This window comes from Cebidichthys violaceus, unplaced genomic scaffold, assembly GCF_023349555.1.
Source record: "Cebidichthys violaceus isolate CVI_PGR_0920_01 unplaced genomic scaffold, fCebVio1.0.p SCAF_58, whole genome shotgun sequence".
NCBI lineage: Eukaryota > Metazoa > Chordata > Actinopteri > Perciformes > Stichaeidae > Cebidichthys > Cebidichthys violaceus.
This window is the reverse complement of record NW_027176794.1, coordinates 432,369-451,739: the sequence shown is the minus strand read 5'-3', so window position 1 is coordinate 451,739 and position 19,371 is coordinate 432,369. Positions and strand designations below refer to the sequence as shown.

The 19,371-nt window shown below is 39.3% G+C and overlaps 1 protein-coding gene across 1 annotated transcript; it reads left to right on the top strand.

The window, feature by feature from the left end:
- The first annotated feature begins 969 nt into the window (after positions 1–969).
- si:ch211-161h7.4 (nucleolar protein dao-5) lies at positions 970–9,098 on the top strand. The gene is made up of 17 exons (XM_068732364.1): positions 970–1,266; positions 1,680–1,723; positions 1,987–2,051; positions 2,144–2,289; positions 2,426–2,483; positions 2,572–2,776; positions 2,934–3,023; positions 3,260–3,322; positions 3,816–3,989; positions 4,116–4,828; positions 5,351–5,893; positions 6,105–6,735; positions 6,832–6,905; positions 7,282–7,422; positions 8,210–8,370; positions 8,474–8,564; positions 8,670–9,098. Exons 1-17 carry the CDS (start codon positions 1,243–1,245, stop codon positions 8,750–8,752), a joined length of 3,306 nt encoding a protein of 1,101 aa, XP_068588465.1. The 5' UTR covers positions 970–1,242; the 3' UTR covers positions 8,753–9,098.
- The last annotated feature ends 10,273 nt before the right edge of the window (positions 9,099–19,371 follow it).

Here is a 19,371-nt window from a genome sequence, read left to right as displayed (position 1 = left end):
TTGACAATCATGAGAACAAATGTTATATATTGAAAATGTTGATAAATGTAAAATTCTGATTGCATACAGTATAATATAAAATATAAAATAAAATGTGGCTGACTGATCCTTGAATCTTTTATGGCTCTTTTCTAACATATTGATTGATAACTCATTAGGCTCTGATAAGGAAACTATTTTAACACTACACAAAACGGAACAAAATAGTAATCATCCACTGTACACTATAGACTGTGTTTTATACATTTCACATCATTTTCAACAGCTTATTAATGTCAATTTATATGCCAATGCTCATTATGGTTTTCTCATTTTGACAAATTTACTTGGAATAAAGTATGTGGTGTATCATGTGCAATATCAACAGTTTTAATAATTCAGGTGGGCTCTTATATCATAATGTGGAAGATGAACAAGAATATCACAACTCCAACAGCTTAACATCACAGACATGATCAAATATCATTAGAATTTACCACTATCCTCTATTATCTTTAGGGTTAAATATTTTTTCAAAATATAAATTACAGAGTTATACATTTTGTCATATCATTGTTGGACATCTCCTCGAGGGTTTAGCCGTTGACATGACATGAAATCAATCTTTGGTCAGATTTAACAATGACTAACCTGTAGAGGGCAGCAACGTAAAGTCCGGTTCAGTCTGCCGGAAAATAAAATGTAGAAGAAGGACATCCTGATATATTATCTCTCTGAGCATTGTCTTTAAGGCAACACGTATTAGTCCACCAGCAACAAACTATATTCACTGCCAGAGAGTTCATCTTATTTTATACTTGTACTATACTCAAGTTCCTTTTAAGGTTCCAAAGCACATACTTCAGATTGGCATCTAACAGTTACATAAATGGCAAAGTGCTGCCTGAGAGGCCCAACTCAGGGCTAAATGTTCAGAGCCTTTCACAGTGCGCGGGTTAATTACAAATTGTCAACAGCGCCATTGTTTTGCTAACGCTAACGTTGGTTATCAAATGGGCGACACAGCGGGCTCGCCAGCGTTTGCATGATGATATCTTTTCAGTCGAAGCTTGACTTTTAGAGCGTGGATTCAAACAAATGCATCCCGGGACCTAATTTAACGCTAACCGAGTTGAAGCAGTTATTAAAAACAACATGATAGCTAGCTAAGCTAACCGTTAGCATCACCTAGGTTTTGCTGTCGGAAACAGTCGTATAACGCTGCCTTAAAAAGATAGACTTAGCCAGCGTTAGTTAACTTAAATGGAGACAAAGTACCCTACCTTGGTAAGTCCGGGTCTTTTTGTGTTTCTATATTCTGTTGAGCTGTTGAGGAAGGAAGGCTGAACAAACATGTAACTTTAATGACAACTAAGGGAGGAAGCGGCTGTAACGTTACACTCAGTACAAACAACGTTATGGTAACCGTTAGCTAATGTTAGTTAAAATCAATGCAACAGACATCAATTATAAGTTAAGTTAGTTAACGTATTTCCGAACTTCATGAAGCTTATAGTTAATGGTTAATGATTTAATATTTTGTCCATCCTATGTAGCGTAGTTATAAGGTCAGTGGCTGTTGATATTAGGTGATATTAAGGTATGTTGTTAGCTGGTAACATAATCTTTTTCCCCCCTAATTTACAAAGTAATTTAATTACAATAGTTGCTTGTAACCTCTATATGTTTTCTGTTCACAGAGGAGACCAAAGAGGAAACTCTGCTATCTCACAAACAAGGAAAGGTACGTATGTATCTTTAATGGATGGATAATGGAATAATGTATTTATGCATTCATTACTTTTCCTGGGTGAAATCTCACAAATCATCACCATTTGTCACAAATAAAGTATATGTTCATGTTGTTATATGTTGTATGTCTTTCTCTTACATCTGCCTTTTTTGTGTGTTTTGAAATACCTTGTGTATTGTCGATTGAATGGTATTCAGTTGTATTGGAGTTTTGCTCTTTCAGCGACCATATTAACCTGATCTTTGTGTTTTCAGTCCATCGAAACAATGGATGGGAACACTGACATTGGGAGACATTGATAAGATGTTTGATGATTTGGGTGAGTTGAGTCTGTATTTGTTTAAAAAAAATATTCTGCCGTTTTTTTTTTTTTTGCATTTTCATTTATGTCCACTTATCTGTTCTTTTCAGATTCATCCTCACATGTTAATGATGACCTGCTACCCCCATCTACTCTGCTCCAGACCTTTGACATTGAGTCAAACCAGTGTGAGAGAGAGGCTTCACCAGTCCCACAGGAAGGGCACCTAACAGAAACACTTCCAAGAGGCCAAATGGTAATGAACAGTCAGCAAGTGACTGTAGTTCTTTCACTGATAAGCAGCTGTTCACTGCTGTTATGTCGTCACACAGGAATGGGCTGATGAGCCAGTAATTAAACCATTTTTCTAAGTATGTTTTGTAATTCTTTAGCATCCTAAAGTAGATGCACTGCATCCTGCATCGTCATCCAGTCCTAAACTAGACATTGGTAAGAGAATTAAACCCAGATTTGTTTTTCCAAATTCACCCATATTAAATGTTCTTCTTGTTAAAGGATGATACTTTTTCTGTTGCAGATCTGGACGTCCCATTCAAAGCACATATGCCAGTGAAGACATCCAGCCCTATTGAAGAGAATATGGTCGTTGAAGAGCTGGACTTTAAGAAAGACCAAGTTGTATCCCCAATTCTCTTCGCCTGTGAAGATGAAGGGAAAGAAGAGGCAAAGACGGAGCCTCTGCTCCTCCAGGATCCCCAGTGCAATGGGCACGGCCCAGAGGAGTAAGCGATTATTAATGCATTTCATGTAGAAAATAAGTTGTTTGTACGGAGTGTAGGATTCTAGTGTCAACATTAATATTTACTAACACCCGGATCCAGTGTGTTTTCACAAGTTAATTTACAGAACATTTCTTTCAACAATTGTCATTTCCTCCAGAGATGACTCTGACTGGGAGTCTCCTCCAAGCAAGGTTGTTTTCAACAAACCCAAGATGTCCAGTCACCAAAACAAGGAGGAGGGATCCTGGTAAGGGCCTTTTTTAAGTCTCATCGTAATGATCAGTTTGCTGCAAGCTCCATCAGTACTTAACGGATTGCAATATACAACACACGAGTGACCATTGCAGTATAAAGGCTCCATTTTGTGTTGTGATGATGATGATGATGATGATGATGATGATGATGGGTCTTTACTTGTCTGGTATCTGTGCGCATTATTTTGATGTTTGCCTTTTGGGATAAATATAAAAAAATTTCCTGCAGCAAAGAAAAAACACAGAAGAAACCCCAAACAGCTGATTTGGAGGACAAAATAAAAACAACACGGTAAGAAGAGATGACTTTATATGTGTAGTTATAGTCATGTTTGGGCTCTCACTCGATCTAATGACCTAACAATAGTGGATATTTGAAGCCAATATGGATTTATTTATTGGTATCAAAATGTAACATTTGTGTACAATGTGCTGATTGTTATTGAAGTCTTAAAGAGTTGTTACAAAGATATTAACTGTGGCACAATATTATCAATTTGTACAATACACTTTATTACTTTATATTTATGTCAATAAGAATATAAGAAAGTTATAATTCTAAAACTTATAATATGATGAATAATATAACGTAGCTAAACTAGAAATGACATTAATATTAATACCTATAAATTGAAATGACAACAAAGTGATTAATCAAGTCATAAAAAGTGTCAAATATACATATATGCATGTGCAGCCCAACTGGTTGATAATAAAAATGTATTACAGCAAATTTTATTTAACAGAAAAACTTAATTCAGTCGATTTTTCTTTTTTCTTTCCAGGCAAGAAAACGCAGACGCTGAGTCAGCAGTGAGACCGGAGCCTGAACTCACAGCTCCGAAGAAGAAATGTGAAAATGTCCACAGCCAGCCATCGGTGGAGTCAACCGGTGTGGCAAAGGACATGCCGTCCTTTCTCAAGAAGCTTAGAGATGCTGGACAGCCCAAACCCGCATGGTGAGTTGAGATAGGAGTCACTACGGTGCTTTCCTATTGAAAAATGGAAACCACTGAAATATGATTACAAAGTAATGTCTCTTGTGCATCAACGTAAAAACTGATTCTTAATTCTACTTCCATTAGTTCCAGGAAGTCTCTGACACCGGTGAAAGTTCCCGCTCTTCCTGCTGAGCCAGAGGATGATTTCCTCATTCTGGAGGATGACAGACCTCTTTGGTTTTCTATCCCAAGTAAAAGTGCCACCAGTAAAAAACCGAGACAGGGTAGAACCTCCAGCACTGACAAAGACAGCTCAACAGACAAGGAAGCTGCACTAAATCAGCAGGAATCTGAACAGGCAAAGAACAAACTGGGAAGTCAGACTGTCGATCAGAAAATGAAGAAGAGGAAAGGGGGAGAGAAGACGAGTAAGGTGGCTGAGCCTCGAAGCGATAAGGAGGAATTGTCCAGTCCTGAGGATCTTCCTGCAGGCGACTTAATGGTAGAAGAGAAACCAAACAAAAAGAAACAACGACGACGAAGGAAGGTAGCATCTTTAGAAAGTGACGAGGAAGAAGAGCCACCGAAAGACAGAGCCAGCGGGGAAACGCGTGAAGAAGAACCCGCTCGCACAACAGAAACAAAAGCTCAGAAGTCTTCTGACGCGAAGAGGCCGAAGTCTTTAAAAGATGGGAACGAAAATGCAAAGACGAGCAGGGCTAAGTCGTTAAAGGGGGGCAGAAAAGTGACGCAAGGATCTGACGCCTCAAAGCAGACGACGAACGACGAGGCGGAGAGGGAACGAAGCCGGAGCAGCGAGGAGCGTGCAGACGCTGAAGACCTCGGATCTCTTCCAGGTAAGAACCCCCGACTGTTCAAATCTCTCTTTATGTTGACCTTTCTGCTCGTTATTATCATCGGTTAATGTAGATGTTTATGCTGCTCTTATAGCCCCCAAATGTTGACAGATAACATCAATATTTACTTATATTTAGGTAGTGAATGAATTGGTATATTCTGAATATTTGTTTTTTAAATTTTAACTCTTAAGAGCTTAATTTTCAGCCGTAGAAACAGTTGTGACACAAATCTAAATTATTTTACCAAAATCCTCTTGGATTCATTACTAGCAGTTTTTCATGGGTTGGCTTTACTTTTTGGGGGATTTTTCTTTTTATTTACAAAGTGCTAGTTTGAGTTAAACAACAACAATAAAAAACATTTTACATAGGAATAATAAAAAGTAGAAAAACATTTACAAATGAAGTGAAATTATTGGAAATGCAATGTTTGAAAATATTATTCAAAATAAGTATAAAACATTTCAAGTATCTCATTGAACATCTGTACAGTATTTCATATATATTCCGCCCCCACAGACGATGAAGTCATGAATTGTGATGCACAAACAGAAAAGGATGTGGCCGATGAAAAGGACAAACGCAACAAAATCCCAGCCGTGTCTGAAGGGAGTTCATCTGAAGACCATCAGGTTCTTGGGAAAAGGAAAAAGAGGCCGCCTGGACAGTGGTGGTCCGGCCAACAGATTACAGAGGAAACCAAGCTCACAGATGAGCAGCCCACCCTCAAGAAGTCAAAGCAGCACAAGCGAGAGTCCAGCGCAGCAGCACCGTCGCCTGTAAAGACCAAGAAGGACCGAGTGTTAAAGAAAAGGAACCAGACGCAGCCTGAACCGCTGGCCACTCAGAACACGCCTAAAGCTAAAGGAAAGAAAACTCAACAGAACAAAAATACAACAAAAGACAGTCGACCTTATGAAGTATTACAAGCGATTGAGGCAGAGCAGCAGGAGGAGGTGGACCAGGACCAGGACCAGGACCAGGACCAGGACCAGGACCTGGACCTGGATGGACAGTCTAGCCCTCTGGTCCTCTCACGCAAAGACCACAGCCTTAACTCGGGTAAGGAAGTACTCAGATCCTCCAAAACAATACTCCACTACTAGTAAAACTGCTGCATTTAAAACCCTACTTAAGTAAAAGGATGAAAGTATTGTCAACAAAATGTACTTTAAATCTGTTTTCAGCTTTTAACACTTCTTTTATTTGAGTTTTGTGAATAAAAAGACTAACCAATAAACGCTGTAACTTACTGAGATGTGATGTTTTTCAGGGGGTCGAGTATTTCAAAGAGTATACCATCACGTCTCTACTGAGAAACTGTCCATCACACCAGCGCCCGGCTCTCCCAGAGGGCCGAGCGAGCGGCTCAGGGCGGCAGAATCGGAGAGACGGAGGAGGAGGAAACCGCCTGGGAACTGGTGGAAGGTCGATGAGGTGCGTGAGGACGTGGAGAGCGTCTCCTCACAGCAGCAGGGGCCCGGACCTCGTGCGGAAAGGAAAGAAGTGTCCAAACAGAGCAGAATTCCTCGACTTGGGACTCCCAAAAACGGCAAGGCGGCAGTCTCACCAAAACCACGAGGGGGCGCTCCCGTGTCTCTTCTGGAAGTGAAGCCAACGTCGGCTCCAAAGACCGTGAAACGCTCTCTGGCCACGTTTAAGGACATATTCACTTCGGTCTCGGAGACCCCGGCTGTGGTCGACAGGAGAGAAAGAGGCCAGAAGCACAGACGTAAAGTCGCTGCTCGTCCTGCTGAGGAAGTCACCGCTACCGTCTGTACAATATTCAGTGAAAACACTGATGGAGATGTTCTCAGTGTGGATGCTGTTGAACCCGGGAGCCCACAGAACAGCCCCCCCAACAATGAGACGCCACAGGACAGCAACTGTCAGTCAGAGAACCGGTAAGAAAAGGTCTTTGTTGATCCTCTTAACTCCGTGTTATTGTCTGTAACTGTTGTGTCTTATGTTCTATTTATGTATTATTATTTTTTTTTCAGGTTAAAACTCCTCAGAAGTGGGCCATCCTCCATGATTGAGCTGAAAGAGTACGAGGAGGATGACGACAACTTGAGTATGTTTTTAACATTACCTAATGTCACCTAACCCAACTCAAAAAAACAGTGTTGTAACTCACCAGTGGGAGCAGCAGAACCCTAAATATCATGTTCACTGTAGACACTGTGGAGAGAGATGCCTGTGTGAGCTCAGTCTTGAATAAATAAAATGAAAATGTCACATTTGAAAGTTGTTCTCAAGATGTGGGCAGCCGGACTGCAATATGTACACAGAGCCCTTTCCCCCTTGTGGTAGGAGGTATGTACTGTCGCTCATGTCTGCAGGTAAACGGCTCCATCTGGTGGTTTCATCGTTCACCGTTTTCGTTGTCAGCTGTCCCTTTTTTTTTTTTTAATTGATTAACTTCTACTTCTGTCCTTACTTTGTTCCAGTTCTGGTGCCACCGAGCTTCCCCGCTGCTCTCTCCGCATCAGATCTGTGTGCTCCTCCTCTCAAACCGCTGATCTTACAGCCGAAGGATAAGGCCAACCTGACCGAGTGGTTTAAGAGTCTCTGGCCTGTTCCTGTCGACAGTAAGAAAACACGTCTTTATAAGAAGCCGTTGTTGTCGATACCTTAAAGATGTTTTTGTAGTGAATGTATAGATACCTGAAACAAGTATATAAAGGTATACAACAGGGGTATTCAATTCAAATTCCAAAAGGTCCAGATTGAGAAACATTTTTTTTTTTCAAGAAGTCTAGTAATAGTAATGTCTCTGTGTAGTCAACAACTGTTAAATCAAATAAAGAAAGTACACATCAAGTGAAATCACAGTCTCTGAACATATGAGACACACTGGTTTTAAACTGTTTGTGGGAAGAATGAACCTATAAGAGTCTGTTCATTGTTGGTTAAGGACTCTGGTCTCTCTGACCACTTTTCTCTTTTTGGAGAACGTCATGTGAAACAACTTCTCTGACTCACGTGATTATTCTCCTGCCCTTCGTTCTCTTTCCTCTCTCAGCCCCGTGTGTTTACATCTCACTCGAGTCAGGAAACGTGTCAGAATACCCATATTTGATTGACTGAGCTGCATCACGTGATGTGATTTACAACGCATGTAATTGGTCGGTTTGTTTCCTGGACGACTGACCGAGTACCTTAAAGGCTAGAAAAGCTGCGCCGGTTGAAATATAGGCGCTCCGTCAAAATGTAATAATTCTCAGTTATCCATCGGTTTTAGGTCCAGGGTCCGGATACAACGGCGTCTGGGTCTAGATCTGGACCGCGGTCCGCCTATTAGTGACCCCTGGTATACAACATAAGTAATTATTGTCCAGACCTGTCATTGAATCTGTTTGTTCACTATCATTGCAGAAGGGGCTGAGGTCACTCCAGACCAGTTTGATTGGTACTTCTATCAAGGCAGAGCTATCGGCTTCCTGGTGGATCTCAACTGTGCCTCCTTCTGTAATGGAAAGATTCTGCTGGGCTCCTACATGAAGAAGCCTCTGTGGGTGGATCACAGCGCCACCACAGTCAGTACATTTCTCATAGGACTTATGTTCTGCCCCCATATTGTTTCAGGTCATCCGAAGTGTTTCATCACTGTAGTAATCTTTCATCGTCGTGTTTTTAAAGGTTTTTAACTTATTAACGAGCTCCGTGAGCGTAAGCATCGACGGCAAGGAATCCTGCTTTAATCCCGGACAATCCTTCATGGTGCCATGCGGTAAGACTATTATAGCGATATTAGGACGGAATTAATATGTTTAATTATATTATGGTGACTTGCTTCTTCTTCTGTTTCGCTGATGTAACTGTTCTGCTCACACAGGACACGCTTACAACATCCAAAACGTCACGGCACAGCCTGCCGTTCTGTACTTCACCAGGATATTAGCAGAAAGCTCAGATTGAAGATGCCGGATAACCGTTGCTGAGAAATGACCAAACACCCTGAATATGTACAAATTTGAAAAAAGGACTGAGGATGTTTGCCATTATTTAAATTAACGTACTTTCTGTATTGACATTTAACGTGTAAATAGAAAAACTTTTGTTAGTTTTTAATGAACGTATTTGATCCTTAGCTTTGCTTGTAATGATGCAATTCTGTTAAAACAAAAATGATTTGTAAATAAGGTTTTGTGCTTGTTGTTGTCATTTGCTATGATTCTTCATGTATTGTTTCCAGCCTCTGAGGGGCAGTGTACAGCTGTAGTACCACAACTGCAAAACACAAAATAAAGAACAATGAAATCTACAGTCACATCTGTATATTCCAGGATTACTGTATATGTTTCAAATGTCTTTTTACAGCCAGATATACAGTATAGTAGTACTACAGTGTGAAAACTAAACATATGTATGATTATTATTACTGCTCATGCATTGATGTGTAAGCATTTCAATGGCGTAGAGGGTTGAGGTGAAGTTAATTTAACTATTTGATATCCTGTTGGGTAGTTTAATTTATTACCATACATCATATTTTACAAGAGGATCACGTTTATGGGACTTTTCATCTGCAACGTCACTAATAACTCCAGCCGTCAAATACATGTTGTGGAGTAAAAAAAGTACAATAATTCCCTTTGAACTGTAGAGGAATAGAAGTACCATGTTTTATTTTTATGAATGCTGCATTTTACGTGAGAGACACAAACTGGGGCTTGTAGACGTTTGTGGTCAAGGTACAGTACAAGTCCATGGTCGTGTCATTCAGTTGGCACTTAATGGATATGATGTTAATCTGTGGTTAACAGGTTTGTTCGTAATATTTTAGAACCAAGGCTCAAAAACATTGATATTCCCAAACACGATTTCTGCTGGTCATAAAGCCGAACCCCCTGTTATGTAAACATTACTGACCTACTTCATAAAGGCTGAATATTGTTATGTATATGAATCTGTTATCCACCCCTAATGCCACTGAATAGTTCATGATACACTGATGCCAACATGCTTCTTAAACCTTGGGATATTTGAATAAGTTTAGCTGTTATAGCGTGTGATAACTGTGTAATGATGGGCCCTCTATTAATACTGTTGAATCTATTTCTGCAGACTATAAAATGGACAAAAATAAAACTAATCAAAATTCCAGACTTGAATACAAATCAAAGGGAAAGAGTGCTCTCCACAGCCTGCCAGTTTGATAATGGATTGCTTTTGAATGTCTAGTTTTAGCTGTTGCCTGCAGCGCCCCAGCAGTCTGACTTGCCTCTGGGCAGCAGCCCATTCAGAGAAGAGGAAGCTGCTTCGACCCACAGAGTCTAAACTGGGACGGCTTCCCCGGTCTTTATTTAGAAACCATGTCTGTGACTAAACATGCTGCTTGTAGCACAACAACGGTGCAGTGAAATGTCTGGGATGCATCTGTGAGAGATTTCGTGTTCAGACTGAACATTGTCAGATAAAGGTGTGGGATTATTTTGTTTGTTTTTGTGATACTAGAGAAATGCCACCTGCAGAGTGATGTGTCCTTTTACTGCAGCAGGACTGTAAAGGTTGCATCGCATCCTGATCAGGGAAGCCCTCAGTTCAGGTGAGACAAAAGGAAACAGGAAGACAATGAATGAAGCAATAATTACGCTTAATAAAGGACCAACTACAGTCACAGGGATTGGCTCTGCAAAGCTCTAATTAGGCACAATTAGTGTTTTTGAGTTAAATGCTAACGTCACCATGCTAAAATGACTGCAGTTAAATTAGCAGACACTTAACTTTTAGTGCGCCTATATGCTAACATTCACGGTAAACGCATTCAAACGGCACAGATAACTTTGCAAAGTTAGCGGAAAGATTAACGTGAGACAACTTCCGATTTCAACAGACGAACATCCGGTTTTGAAAATAAGATGCCAACAAAGTATACGTATTGCATAATGGTAATATAATAATTAAATTAATTATATTCATATTAAGTACAAAACATGTTACTTGCATCTCGTGAGTTACAGGGAAAATACACTTCAATTGTGCGTGAAGTGTCTTTAATTATTTATCTTCTTTCCAGCAACCCTCAATTCAAAGAATAAAGACACTCATACTTAATGTAAATATAATTAATTTAATCTAATTTCCATTATGCAATATGTATACTTTGTTTCAAGTATACAACAAAGTATCCAACATTCAGACGACACATCTTATTTTGAAAACCGAATATTTGTCTGAAGAAAACCAAAAGTTGTTTCACGTTAATCTTTCCGCTAACTTTAAAAAGTCCTTCGCTCGTTCCCGATCTGTGCCGTTTGAATGCATTTACAGTAAATTTCAGCATATATGCGCAATAAAAATTAAGTGTCTGCTGAGTTGACCACGGATATCGGAGTGTCTGGTCAGTTGACCGCAGTCTAAAATGCTCACTTTGACAAAAGACACGTTGCTGATTTTCCCTATTTAATGGTAGTTGCTGATAATTAAAAAAGCATAAGTTTATTTTAGTTTGATCCTCTATTGATAGAGCTAATTCAAAAGACTGCAATTCTAATTTTGTTGTCTATAATGCTAATTCCAATTAAATTGTTCATTTCCATGCTAATTTGAATGATTTACCAATGTTAATGAAGTCGTAGAGGGTTAGACAGTTTCTAAGAAATTAAGAAAGTAAGGGCAGAAGGACTAAATACATAAATACATCACTTTAAAATAATAAATAATGTCCACAACCTTACATTTGTATGCTAACATTTAGGCACTAAACCATAAACACAAAGATTAGCTGGTATGAATGCCATTAGTTTTACAGTTCATACTGAGGGTGACATGAATGTGTGTAGAACATATCATAGCATGGACATCAACACCATATTTCATAGCAAACCATCCAGTAGATATTTCAGTCAGGACCGATGGACCGAGCTACGGACCGACCATTGCTTGCCATGCAGTGGATAAAACATAATCGGCAAAATACAAATGAAAGAAATGGGCTGTGTGTTTGTGTTTGCTACCTTATCTTGAGGTCAAATGAATCCCATCCTTGTACAAGTTTAAGTGGTGAGACAGCCACTGAATAATGTATTCTAGAGAATCTGCTTCACAGAGCTTAATCTCAGGCCTCACCAACAAAACGCACTTTCTTACTCTCATCTCTTTCCCTTAATGCATCCGATTTAAGTGAATTTGACACAGCAAGGACTCATTTAACCACCAGCGCTGCCACACTTAGAAGCTTTGCTATAGATGGCAATGTATGACAGCAAAGTTTTCATTTTAATCTCCAGAGATCTTGAAATAAGAATGCAGAGCAGTGCGTAAAGTGCTCTGTCATTAGATGGAACTGGAGTGTGTATATTTTTGATATAATTCAATTAGATTATTCAAGGCAGCGAAAGCTAATATAAGCCTCTTTAACTCAGCAAATATTTGCATTTCTGAACAACAGATCTGACTCACTGTATTGAAAGCATGAAGAAGCAGGAAGAAACAATGTCACACAAAGACCTGGCAGCCGGTGAACACATTCATGGTCAGAGTTTATTTATTACTACACAGTAATTACTTTTACTGAGCTTTGCATGCCACGGATTCATTTATTCCCACAAAAGCTGTACAAGTTTTCCGTGATTAGTCCAAGTCTCAGTTGAAATAACAAACTTCAAGCATTGAATATGATTTCCTTCCTTTGTTCACGTTGGCTCTGAACGTTTGCTTTGGGTGTAATGGAGTGAATAATAAACTCTTTACGGTGAAAGTGTTGCTCCATGAATCATCCTGTAGCAATCAAGGAATTCTTTCACGTTGAGACAAATAACAGGAAATTATTCTTTTCAATTTATTTCAACTTTTTTTCCACAGAGACACAATCGATACAACAGGAAAATTGAAGGCATTTGTGTAACTTCTACACAAATATGCATTCTGAACTAAACAACAAACAGCAGAAAGAGCTGCAGGCTAAACTCTAGTATAGACAGCTAACAACTGACACACAATTCAAATAATATGATTTGTTCTTATTTATTTCTTCATTATTCTTATGCAAATATTTGTGTAATCCATCATAAACTCCCAATGGTAGCATATTATTCTGTAAAACATCAGTGTGGCCCTTTATGAGTGCTGGTAAAGGAGGGATTTGTGATTTGATGAGGAATTTTGGCAAAGGTTGTTAGAATATGGGACGACAATATTTGTAGGTACAGTTCACCTGTTCTGGAGGACAGAGAGACAAAATGTGCAACAAAGACACAACATAAAGCAATGAAAACAGTTACACGTGTGGATTGGGAACACATTTATAATCATTATGGACCATGAACCTAAATTCTGGTGTACAAAAGAATTGTTCAGGGCAAATAAAAAGTCATGATTACCTCCAGTTGGGTCCAGGCGCTGTGCTTTTATATGACTTCACCAAACACAATAAAGACAATGAACTGGGTGTTTGCGACGTGTAGAATCGGATGCTTTGACTTCTTTTAATTTACAGCTTCTTTTCATCCATCTTGACTTGTGTTAACATGCAGTAGCTCTTAAAAATGTTCACTTTTCTAAAAAAAAAAAAATAGCCATTGAATTGAATTGAAAAGGAAAAGAACAAATTACTTGATACACTGTACCTGCAATTTTGACCGTAACATTATAAAAGCTGATTTTGATGTCAATAGCCCAATGAAAAATGAGCTCTACTTAACGAGAATTCAACTTGACCATTTAATCGTCACGTCTTTCAGCATCGACCCATTACTCTCTAATTGGAAAGCTCATTGGGATACAATAATCTCTCTCTAACTTGAATCCATGTTGACGCTTCACCTCGATGGCTTTACCTGACTTACATCTCAGCACCAAATCTCCTCGCATTCCCCCACAATCTCCAACATGAATGGAGTCCTGCTGGTCCTCTGATCCTCGGTTGCACTTATGATTGCGCAGAGGAACTTTCAAAGGAAAAACACAAAGGGTTGATTTATGTTGGACCTGGGTCTCTCTTGAGAATGAAGGCAAATGAATTACACAAGGTACTGTAGAGCAAATGCTCAGGGTTAGGGTCTTAATGAGGCTTCTGGGAGTTAAAACAGCCTTTGAATCTAAAACTCCAATTATCTTTTGACAGCTGCTTCAACCTAGCATGAACCTTTGCCAACGTATACGTTTGTTAAGAATCATCGCTTGAAAAGAAAATCAATGCACTGCCTGTGGGCTTCCTGGGCTCTGAGATACAAAACTACAAGAGGCTGGAGGAGGAAGACACATAAATACTAATATGTGGCCTGTGCATTATATTGGAATTTAAAAAAAAGTTAATTTGGCTATTACTCTTTTGTGGCAGGTTGCAGTTTTCTTGCACATCATAGCCTAAATATAAAAAAAAAACAGGGTCATGGGCAAGATTTTAGAAATTATGCCGAGGTCAAATTACATGAATGTGACCGAAGAGATAAGATACAACATGTTTGAGGAGTGAAGAAACACTGAAACAGTTTACTCAAAGTGATAAATACATGTTTAATAGAGCTAGCTATTGGTAAAATAACTAAACAAACTTTATTTCTCTCTGTCTGTACTTTTTGTGGGTGGCAGGAGGAAAAAGTCTCTCAAAGAAGTATCTGAAGCTGGATTTGAGGGATGGATTTAGAGCTTTTGAGATGGAAGAAAAGAGAAAGAGAAACAGATTAATTGGTGTGTGTTTTTTTGCTACAGCAGTTCTCAGCCATGTGCGCTTTTAAAGAAGTCTCCGTCTGGAGGGTCTATTTCTTACATTTAAACTAATCAAAGTGGCATGTAGCCAAGACATCCCAGGTTCACTTTAGCCTCGGAGCATTACTGCGTGCCATCTTACTCACTTTCAATGTTCCTGTTCCTCTTTGCTGTCACGATCCAGCAGAGCAGAAATAACCCAAAGTCACCTTTTAAAAAGTTAAAAGTTTCTCCTTGTTTTTTGTTTGTTTCTGATATGCATTCATTAACACAATTCACTCCATTCAGTTAGACCTGTAAAGAGGAATTGTTTCAACATTGTTACTTAACAGTCAGTGTTTCCAAAAACTGTCACCAATAGATCACTGAAAATGCTTTGCTGTCTTTTTTATTGTAATTTAATCGGGTTTAGACCACAAACTATAGCTTCAAGAATGATTACCACAGAGTTGAATCACCACTGGTCCTACAGCCTGGATAAGACATCAAAAGACAGGAAGGTGTATATCAGTGTGTTGCTGTTGTTTTTATCCATCATGTTGTTTCCGTCTTTTTCTTTCATCATAGACCTAAATGAAAAAGGGCTTTACACTTAAACATGTATCTATCTCTATATCTATAGATTAAGATGTGTATTGTCAAATAACAGTAGTTTACTGGCAACAATTATCCAATTGTTGTTGTTTTTCATACCATGGTAAAATTACGTACATCTAAAATTCTGTAAAAATTACGTACATCTATCTGTCTATCTATCTATCTATCTATCTATCTATCTATCTATCTATCTATCTATCTATCTATCTATCTATCTATCTATCTATCTATCTATCTATCTCTTTTGTTTTCTCACACACAGATCAAAAGCCTTCCTTCAGTTTATTTTTTAACTCCACTGGTCCATATCATCCTGTTGCTGAGATCCTTCTTTTCATGCGTGTTGATTTGAGAACTGACAAAGTCATTCCACCATGATTTAGTGAATAATCATGTTAGCAGTGTGCATGATCCACTATGTGAAGCAGGGCCCCTCCTCCTGCATCCTATTTATCTTTCACTGAGACAGGCCTGCAAAATATCATCAGTAAGTCCACAGAGGGGGTGTGGAGCATCACAAAGTAGATCCGGGCAGGATGAGGTACTGGCTCGGACACGTTCGGCTATAAATCCAGATATACAATCTGTCACGCTATAGAGCTCTGCATTTTCAAACTCTGAGTCCAGTATAAGCTGCCAATGGCTTTTTTCTTTGAGAAATACTTCTGTGGAAGATGACACTTGTACTAATAATCTTAAAAATAAATCAAATGAAGGTCAAAACCCCAAGCTCAAAAAGATGTGCTGTTTCTGAGCTCGTCCACACAATGAAAAGCCTTTGAATTTCAGTTCCTATTTATGCAAGATGAGAATTTTCATTACTTTCAATTATCAGTGCTTTTCACTTTCATGCCACAGCAAGGTTGAACATTATGCAGTTGTATTAAGTCTCAATGAAAGTTCACAAACTCTGAAGGCCCCGTACCCCTCACCATTCCTCTCGATATCTATATTTTTCTTATTGTCACCAAATCCCAGGAAAAGACCAAAAAAATACAACAACAATGAACTGATGGTACTAACAAGTACTGTGTGTGTAGTCAAAGCCAGATGCAGTTTATTCTTCTGTGCCATTGTTGCCTGAGAGCTATTAAAAACTCATCAATGAGCTGCAGACTTGATAACACTAATCATTACCTTTCTCTAGCCTTCAGTTTTTAGTTGGCCAACCTTATTTATTTGCCATAAACGCAATACTTCTCTATTTTAACCATATAGTTAACATGCACTGATATTGTAGAAAGCAAGAATAAAAGACATATAAACATTGGACATAAAGCAAACAAACAATAACAAAATTCTGTCACTGAAAGTAATCTGGGTCCAATATTGGTGTTTTTGTCTGGCGATAGGATGAGTCACACTCACTAGAACGCCACACGCGTGTAAATCCGCAGTTGAAAATAGTCCCCTACAAATGCACTGATTACTCCTTTATGAGTAACGTTTGCTGAAACCCACAGTGCCCTGCTGTGTTACAACGAGTTTAACAACGAAAGTATTTGTGATCCGCTTTCCCCCCATAAGATTTATGACTTCTCTTGGGACCAATGAGTTTGGGGTTAACAAGCCACAGCCAGCGTAGGGAAGTCAATATGTAGTTTTTGTCTTGTCATGAAATGTGTTGACAGGAGGAATTTGTTTTGTGACTTTTTGAATACTTATTTTTCTAGCCTCTTACCTCCCACCTGTGTTTCTAGACAAGATGTTCACGTTGGGAAACTGAGGACATGACAGTCACGGTCTGGTTTATTTCTGGCTGCAATCAAAGTCGGGCAGCTGGCGCCCTGCGGAGGGAAGTTGTGTCAGGAGGCTCGTCAGAGGCTGTTGAAAGAGGACTACCCACTCACTTCACTTGTAACGCCACCAATTAGTGTAAAAGCCTTTTGGATCTCCCCTTCTTTCACCTTGAGAACGTAACTTCTGGAGCTGGATAATGGTGTTGAAAAGCAGCCAGTAGATGGAGTAAATGAATCTTCTGCAGATGCTGAGTCAGCCCTCTCAGGTATTTCAAGAGCCTGGGATAATACATTTGACAAAGATTTGTGTTGTTAAAGAGCAAGAGGACTATCCACTTACTGATTGTAATGTTTTACGAAGGAGACCCAATAAATATACATTCATACACACTTTTGTATATGCACACACTGTTCTCTACCATCAATCTATGTTAGTGCATTCAGTTATTTTGTGATTTAGTGTTTCAATTTACTTCCATTTTCTCTCAGCCGGGCCTCACTGTAGGGAGCTCCTTTAGTGACAACCTCCAATGAAGGACGTGCACGGACTCGTCGCCTTCAGTGTGTTACAGGTTTTAGCTCAACATGCAAGAAAATACTTTTGTTTTTACACTTCAGAGTTTCAGTTCTTATCCTGTGAGAGCACCGCTTCTTCTGGCTGTGTTGCATTATGGTCTGCCGATGCTACAGCCACAGAAGATATTAATGTTACTGTGCCTTTTGATTCCGAGGGACTGACAGCAGGAAGTTTACTTCAAATACTTGTGTCGTTGGTTCTGCTGTCTCCGTAGTGGACAGTTTTTTTTCCAATAAGAAAGGAGGGATTTGTTCCAGCCAGGAAATTGTATTGTTTTGAGTGACATGTGTGACATGCTCAAAATGAGACGTCACTGATCAACAGCAGCTGGATATCAAATTTCATCAGCATTCATGTCACATCATATTTTGCAGCATGCAAAATCCGCCTCAAACACAGGTGTGTTTCCTGCTTTCTTGTAAATGTATCAAAACTGTGTAGCTTGTTTTATAGGAATTCATTGCTGTAACTGAAGCTGATGTGTCTTCAACAAAATAATGTGGAATATGATTTTTGTTTTGCAAACATTTCTGCTTTTTCGGTTTCAAGGCCATCACCAGAAGGATATAAATCAAATATGTTGTGCAGCTAATTGTTGTGAATGTGGTTTTGTGAAGTATTTTTTGATCCGCCACCTTTATGGTTCAGGTTTGGGACTTTTGGGGTCATGTGGGGGCAGTGCAACAAGCTGTCAAAACGCTGTTGGCATATTATTAGCTTCTAAAGATGTTATGGCACACATGGCAGCAAACTGTTTCCTATTTACACATCCACCTCACTGAGCAATAGCAGTCATTTGGAGTCGTCATATCAATACAAATATTGATTAGTGCAGTTTTAAGTTTATGGGGCCAAAACAAATGAGGACGAAGCAAACTCTTTGTACTGTTTGTGCACTTTGACAATGTCGACTCCCTGTGCTTTGGATTTAGAGGCTACTTTGTTATAAGTTGTTTAAAGCATTTGAACACACAACCATTATTCTGGTGAGTCTCGATCAAAAATGGTCTAGTAGTTTTGTTGCTTAAACAGGTTCTGCACTCCTTGGGTTTGCACTGGTGCACTGACCACTCGTGTTGCTGGTCATTTGAATGAAAACTCACGGAAAATGAACTTTTCGTAAGATATAATACGAATCGTTGCAAGAGGGCCCGTGGGATTAAACAACTATCTGGAGCTGAGGTTAAGCAAGTGGACTATTGACTGATATGGTTATTTCCAGCCCAGTGGCAAGTTTTTCTTTTTTAAATACTGTGAATTTTCGTCGAACGCGATCACCATTTACACCTTGTAAAGACATGGATCAATGATGAGTGCCAACATACACAGCGGTCCAGAGGCAGGGAGCTGCAAATTCAGTAAGTGCACATCTTCTAGTCTGACCACAATTGAAGTGACAGGTAGCTCAAGCAATCTTCCAGCCCCTCGGGTTAAGCTTGGGGGCCGGTAACTGATGGTGATGATGGGTGAAGAGTGGTTGCCGTGTGCTAATTCAGCATCCTGGTCCGCAACTGTCTGCTCAATGATAAATGTCATTAATGCAAGTATCTCCATGTCCTCTGGTAAACCCGTTGAGTAAGCAAAAGGTTGTGAAAAGGTTTCACAGTCTTCACAGGTGTACATCAGTTTTATACAAGTTCTGGCTGTGCTAATAAATGGCAGTTTAATTCAGAGCCGGTATCCCACTATGTATGTTCAGCTATGTACTGTGAGGTGACAGCATAAACTAAATCAAGGATGCAGGAGAAAATATGGTCTATATTGTAAAACAGGTTTGGCTGTAGGTTGGTCATTATAAAGCAGTGTCTCTGATGCTTTCTATCCAGATGCTGCTGCTGTGGCGATGCCTTTTGAAAGAAATACAGAGCCTGACAGACAAACACCTTTGAATTTGAATTACATTAATCTAGCTTGCAGATGGCTTTTGAAAAGAGAAAGGTCTGTTGGATTTGAAAGCAAGTAGAAGATTTGCC

Excerpts from the sequence above, each read along its gene's own strand:
- si:ch211-161h7.4 (XM_068732364.1), top strand. The coding sequence starts at position 1,243 with ATGGAGACAAAGTACCCTACCTTG. Across the intron at positions 1,267-1,679 it reads AGACAAAGTACCCTACCTTG|AGGAGACCAAAGAGGAAACT; the intron begins GTAAGTCCGGGT and ends TTCTGTTCACAG. Across the intron at positions 2,290-2,425 it reads CACTTCCAAGAGGCCAAATG|CATCCTAAAGTAGATGCACT; the intron begins GTAATGAACAGT and ends GTAATTCTTTAG.